We start from the raw sequence: 6,912 nt of genomic DNA on the forward strand, positions 1-6,912 counted from the left end.
TGTTTGGATAACATTATAACAACAATTTGGGAGAGTGCAGCTATAAAATAACGAGTACGGCCCTAATCATATTTCAAAACAAAGTGTCTTAAACAATAAAATAATTCACAGTCAGGTCGACGGAATGTCAATACAGGTGCAAGTACTTTTTCGTACTTTCTGACCGTGTCAAAAAATGTCCGAAGGCCCAAAGTCGCAAGACGCGGCCCATTTCAAGCGCTCAATCGTCTATATGATTACGGTCGTTACCAGACGTAAACAAACAAGTTCGCAATTTAAAGATGTTGCCGTTGATGATCTCAATAATTTGCTGGATAATAGAGACTCATAGAGTACGAAAAATTTGATTAAATAAATAAATAATATATATGAAGTATAGTAAGGTAATAAAACAGTTGTTGCATGGGCATTTGTATAAACGTCAACACTTTTGTCCTTGGTGTCGGGGATGACATTCTGATTTGTAACCCGCTGCCTATTGGCTTTGGGACCACAGTCCAAAAGTCCCCCTCTTCGTTTCGGGAAATTCAAATGCCAATGCAGCAAGTCGGTACTGTGTGTGTGGCATTTGCACATATATGTGAACATGAACATGACACTGGTCTACAAATTTTAGCTTGTGATCTGAAACTGCCTTTGACCTTTTGGCTATGAACTTTTAGACTACTACGTCAGAAACTGTGAAAAAAGTTTGCTCCGCAAACCTTTTACAGTAGACCAACTGATCGACTGACAAACCAACCACTAGACCATCTGCATGGTGACTTCAATATTCCCTTCTTAAACTGGGTTTGCTGGTGTATAACGAATGAACTCTCATTGTGTTGAAATTAATATTGCAAAATAATAAAAATAAAGTCAATTTTGATGAGGTAAATACCATCTAGTCTGCTGCCGGAGCGTATTTGTACAATTTATAATGAAGAGAGTCATATAAAGAGATGCAGTTACAATAATTACTGATGATCATGAAATATAAGTGCTCCAAGTGTTTTAACAAATCTTACATTTTTTTTCTCAAACATAAAATAAAGAATAAGCTCACATATAGATATAATATGTACTTAAGGTAACCTGTGCATTTAGTCATAGCAAATACTTTCAATGTACATGTTGTATATATTTAAGAAATATAACACACCACTGAGGGTCAAACGACATTATAAGGACCGGCCAGTCAGCCACCGAACGTGTATTGCGCCGAGGTCCATTCACCTTCGGGGGCTGACTGACCGGACCTTATAATGCCATATGGCCCGAAGTGGTGTGTTATATTCCTTTTATTATACCGAACATTTTCCGTTACCATTCAATTTTTTTTAAAGCGATTTAAATGAGTTTTATTGAATAAAGTAATATCGTTACTTGCGACAAGTTTTCGCCGTTGTGAAAATGGCAAGCCGCACTTACCAATTGCATGACGTCAGCGGTCCATATTACATTTTTGGCGAGGTCCGGACCGGCCAAAATATAATATGGACCGCTGACGTCATTAAATTGGATTTTCATCAAAAAACAGTAATATACGGACCGATCGAGTTTATATATACAAAGAAGGGACACATTTATGTGAGGTATAATATATATTCTAATTTGCTGTATTTGTGTTTGTTTTTATGACATACCAGAGTGTTCAATGACTTTTAGTCTTGCTGTATAGCTGTCTATTGTTGGTGTAGTGATGCTGCATCTGTATGTTCCAGCATCACTATCCTCAATTGATGAAATGATTAGGTTCTTTGTGTCACTAGATCGAGCCCATCTAGAGTCAGTTGTACTTGGGTTAAAAATTGAAGTTCCTTCAGCTACATAAATTGTATTAGTGCCATCATCCCAACGTGGGTAGGCAAAAGTGCCAGCAATGTCACAAACTATTGTTGCAGTATTATCCCTTGCAACTTCAACACTTCTAATGTCAGTGATCAAAGGGCTAACTGAAATAAAAATAACAGCGTATTTAACCAACAGTGATTTGAAGCATTTAAGTGATAATTAGTAAGGGGAATGTGTTTAGTTTAAATAGTATTATTTTTATGACAAAACAAATTCATTTATTTGAATTAGGATACAATATAATCGATACAGTTATGAGATAACAAATGGAAAACTGTTAAATACATGATCAGATTCTTTTAAAGTGATTATCTAAGATTTTAACAAAAATTGCTGTTTTCCTTAAGGTATCCGGCTTCTTACAATTTAAAACTTCACTAAAATATAAGACATTAGGTCTTCAGTAAAAACGACTATGTATATTTTTTCTGGTGAAAAATGAACATGTAAGTAAATAGTGAAGTTCGTCACCGATATCGTTTAGATTACAAAATGTACACTTCCTATTGACATGTGGTACAGTATTTTGTCTCTAACTACCGACTTCGACAGTGAATTTATGATTGCTAGTGCGAAAATGCAAGAATGTAAAACGTAGATATTTGGGTAAGATATTAAGGTACTCCTCAAATTTGATATCGGACTTAAAAAGAGAATACATTTTACCATTAGACAAAATATTAAATTGTTAAATTGTTTCAATGCTATGATTTCTTTCTTAGTAACTAGTTTCCAGCTTTGATGATTGGCTTGAGAAAACCTAGTGCACATAGATGTTTAAAAATATTCATAATCCCAACATTCGATATAGTTTCCACGGGACTCCAGGCTAATAGCGAAACACATTCACAATGTCCAGAAGTTTTCCACACTGTTTTCCAGAAAAAGCTCTGGACATTTTTTTGAAATCTGCGGAATAAATGGAAATTCCACGGTAAACTGTGATTTTCAATGTCAGTTCCTCTATGTACCACACACCCCTCTTGGATATAAACAGATGGGCTGTCAATTCACAAAATTTCAACATAATTGAAAAACTACTTTATGAACAAGCTAAAAATGGCCAGTTTATTTCATCGGCGAATAAACTCTGGATAAATATGATTTTTTTGAACTTCGAATTATTCCAGAGTTATTCGTAATCTAGAATTTCTTTCTGCGTGTAATGTAAAAGTTTTACAAATTCAGTTTAACACTGGGTTATATTTATCTGAACTTAAAACATTAAACGCAGTCCATTGCACGGGTATATGATATCATTATATATAAAATATATAAAAAGACGAATTTTCTATAAATATGGAGCGTATTTTAGAAATCATCATAAAAACGCTACATAGAAAAACGTTTATATATTTCTCGCAAATCAAGATTAAGGTCATATTCCCAAAAGATGTATTTATTGTGTCTCTGTTACAAGCAGAAAACAATTTCACGCTTCGGTACACATACATCGAGCTAAATGATAAAATGTGTGGGTCAGCGCACGTTTTGCACATGCTACTCACTCACTTATACCAGACAGTTTTTGACCGCTAACAGACCACTTGTAGATCCAGACAATGAATTATAGATATATTTTAGGACAAAAGTAGTGCTTCTGTCATTAATTTACAATACATAGTCTTAGTAACAAAATCGTGCAATTTTGGCAAAGCACCAGTGTTGACGTTCATACGAATGTTTAAACGTGTCTCGATCAACAATTTCACGCTCAGAAGAGCGAATAAATGTAACAATGAAATGCGTGCAAGTGTTTGTTTTGTAAATGTTAATGGATGGGTGAGCTCCCTACACCATTTGGTACCAGGTTCTGTGGCATATCAGGCACAAATATGGCAAATGTTAGCGAAACCAATAATATGGGTCCCGATATACACAAGTGTACTTGTCTTTTAAATACAATAAAATGAAATATGTAAATCATATGTGTATTATATATATATGTATGTTGAAGACCAAAAATGTTTGCGTGAACCCTGAGGGAAAACCATGCTTTCACTTATATAATAACATGTGTCAATGCCATTCCGATTATTGTTTGAGTTATGTTATTTATAAATGATAGACATGCTACTATAAATTGTTATATACATTTTACTATAGAAATTCGTTCCCGCAATAATGGGTATCGTCTCCGTCCGTGAGATTATCACGGCACATCAGGGCGATTATGACATAATTGCCCAACGGCAAATATTTTCACAGGGGCAATTATCAACCAAAAGCCATGGCCAACCATGCATTATTCTATAAATAATGCCTTTACATTTTTTATGAAATAAAAAAAAAATAGTCATGGTCTTTTTCAAAACACTATAAAGCAACTGGAGGACGTTTGGAAGAACTTAAAAATGACTTCGAGAAGCCTAAAGCCCTGTGTTTGTCACAGGCAATGTGCAAGAGATCACCTCATTATTGCATTAGAATTTTTAAACATATTTGATAAATGCCAAAAGGAAACTTTTACACGAAGTGACTTATTTGTAATATTGATCAAAGGCAAACCAATTTTTGGGACAGGGAATAAATACATATTATTTATTCCATTCTCATTTTGTCTGAAAGTCATCATTGCTGATAGTAAGCAAAACATGTAATATGCTTTCGAGGAAGACATATTTTTCCTATGACATATTTCTTCTGCAAGAGCATAACAGTATGAAATGACAGTGTATCGTAAGAATATGATGATTTATAAAACACTTCTCTATATTCAAAAACGTAAATAATACTACCAAAATCAACCTGAAATGTCACCCTATCTTAAAAAATGCCTTGGATTTGTCTCTCAAAATATGAAATAAATTAATAAGGGCCAGTAATGAATATCCATTGTTTACATATGTAAATATTTCCCGCTTTTAACAAACACGTGCAAACATGCATAAACATGTGCATGTTTTGCATGCATGTAAGTGTGTGTGGATGTTAGCGTGTTACATGCGCGTGAGCGTATGTGTGCGTGTATTTGTGCGTTTGTGTATATAAGAATGTGTCTATGCATGAATGATATAATAATTCATGCATAATATATGCAGGAATATTCTACCTCTGATGACAACACAGAAATGCAGAATACCTGCACAAGGTTTTGCCAATTTGTTTCTATATAAAGCTTATCAGGCAACACAATAAATCCTGTTAATTTTGTGCTGAAATTTATTGTAGAGTGTACCATATAAAAAAGAATACAACGTTGAACATCCAAATCTGATTTAAATCTTAAGCCATATAAGTTGATGAAAATATAAACTTACTTGTGACATTGATTCTCAGGGAGTTGCTGTAGGTGTTGACCCCTAAAAGCGGAACAGCACAACGCCAAACATCTCCATCTTCAGAAGTACTCAAGGATGGGATTGTACATCCATACTCCAATGTACCGCATGTTACCACTAAACCATCTGGAGGAGTGCTTGGAACTGATATACATGAACCACCTGATAAACCGACAGTAATAATCGCTTGTTCAGTTGTCCCGCCTTTGACAATCCTATACCATGTCACTGAAGATGTTTCGGCTGATAATGTACAAACAATGTTCAATGAATTTCCTTTAGTAACGGAAGATGCGTTTGCTGATAAAACTGGAGCTTGGGCATCTGAAAATAATCCAATGTTATCAATTAAATTCATATTGACATGAACAGTGTCAACCATAAACAGGGTGATGCTATCTGTATCTCATATTGATTAATTATGTGTATCATATGACAACTCGTAACAAATCGTTTATTTAAACGTATTTATTAGAAGATTTCCAAGACTTTTTCACCCCTCTCCCACTAAACAAAAAATGCCAAAGAAAATGAACCTGTACTTATTTCGAAGAGCTTGGATATAAAACACTTTTAAAAAACACAAAATGGTTTGGGGTTTTTAAGAAATCTATATTCATGTGTGGGCTTGCTTTTTAAAAGTATTTAAATTTCAGATGCAGATTAAGATGTGCGTTAAGACAATATATAATTAAACTGCCTTTATTTGTGTGTGTGTGTGGGGGGGGGGGGTGTCTGGGGGACTTTTTCAAACACTTCTTTATAACAGGTACAATGGCTGAATGGAAGTCATGGAGATGAAACTAAATCTAGATCTAGATCATCTCAAAATCTGACTTCTGTATGCACATGTTATTTGAACTGCTTCTACATGATAACTGGACAAATCAAAGCACATAACTTGCCTGTCTGTGGTTTCTGCTGCCATTTATGGTACCAGCCCCACTAAGGCAGCCAAATTTTAGTCTTAGTTCTTACAACGTTATATACTTAGATTCATTATGACAATGAAACATTTGTTTAATTTTTACAATATATATTTTTCCTGACTGGTTTAGATATATCTAAAGTGTTTTATTCTGAACCGTAAATTTCTAATTTTTCTGTGAAAAACAAATCGAAAATAGCGAGTTTGGTCCTAATCAGATTCAAAAAGAAAGTAGCAATCTTACCAATGCCATGTCTGCAAACGCTGTTTAGAAATATCACAACTAGTATTATATTTAATCCCATTCTAAGCCAAAAACATCTCAATTATAAAATTTGTGAATATTCTCGTCAACATATATGTGATATATTAATGAAAGAAAATAATTCAAACGATTTTGTTTAAGGCAACACTGAAACGCACAATCGGTATTTATAAAGCATCAACGTTGTTCTATATTCAACCAGAAGCACTGACATTGGATTCTATACAGTTTTAAGTCAATGTCGTAAAACATGGCAACATTAGAAGTATATTAAGCATAAAAGATGACACCTATGAGTGATATAAATACGTTGCATCAGGATATACATGTATTTGGTATATCATTCATCAAGACAACATTAGACTCTATACAGTTATATATTGGACCGTCCAGTCCAACATTTATGAGGTTTTATACATTGATCAAAATCAAACTTCTCAGACGTCCCATAGGACATACATTAGACATTCAACAGCTATGAATTAAACACAAAGCAACACATAGGGATTATTTTCAATTTCTATATAGGAAGTATATTGGACATTATACAGCTATGAATTAAACTTTTTAAATTTTTGTCTTGGAAAGTGCAAAATTTCGCATAA

The 6,912-nt window shown here is 34.0% G+C and overlaps 1 protein-coding gene across 1 annotated transcript in view; it reads right to left on the reverse strand.

Annotated features, from left to right (window-relative positions):
* LOC128235993 (titin-like) overlaps window positions 1–6,436 on the reverse strand; it is a 38,969-nt gene extending 32,533 nt beyond the window's left edge. The window contains exons 1-3 of the mRNA XM_052950775.1: window positions 6,287–6,436; window positions 5,094–5,438; window positions 1,626–1,934 (exon numbers count right to left, since the gene is read on the reverse strand). Of these exons, the coding sequence (XP_052806735.1) occupies window positions 1,626–1,934; window positions 5,094–5,438; window positions 6,287–6,347 (715 nt within the window). The 5' untranslated portion in view covers window positions 6,348–6,436. The remainder of the gene's footprint in view (window positions 1–1,625; window positions 1,935–5,093; window positions 5,439–6,286) is intronic.
* Between the last annotated feature and the right edge of the window lie 476 nt (window positions 6,437–6,912).

Source organism: Mya arenaria, chromosome 5, assembly GCF_026914265.1.
Source record: "Mya arenaria isolate MELC-2E11 chromosome 5, ASM2691426v1".
Taxonomy (NCBI): Eukaryota; Metazoa; Mollusca; class Bivalvia; order Myida; family Myidae; genus Mya; species Mya arenaria.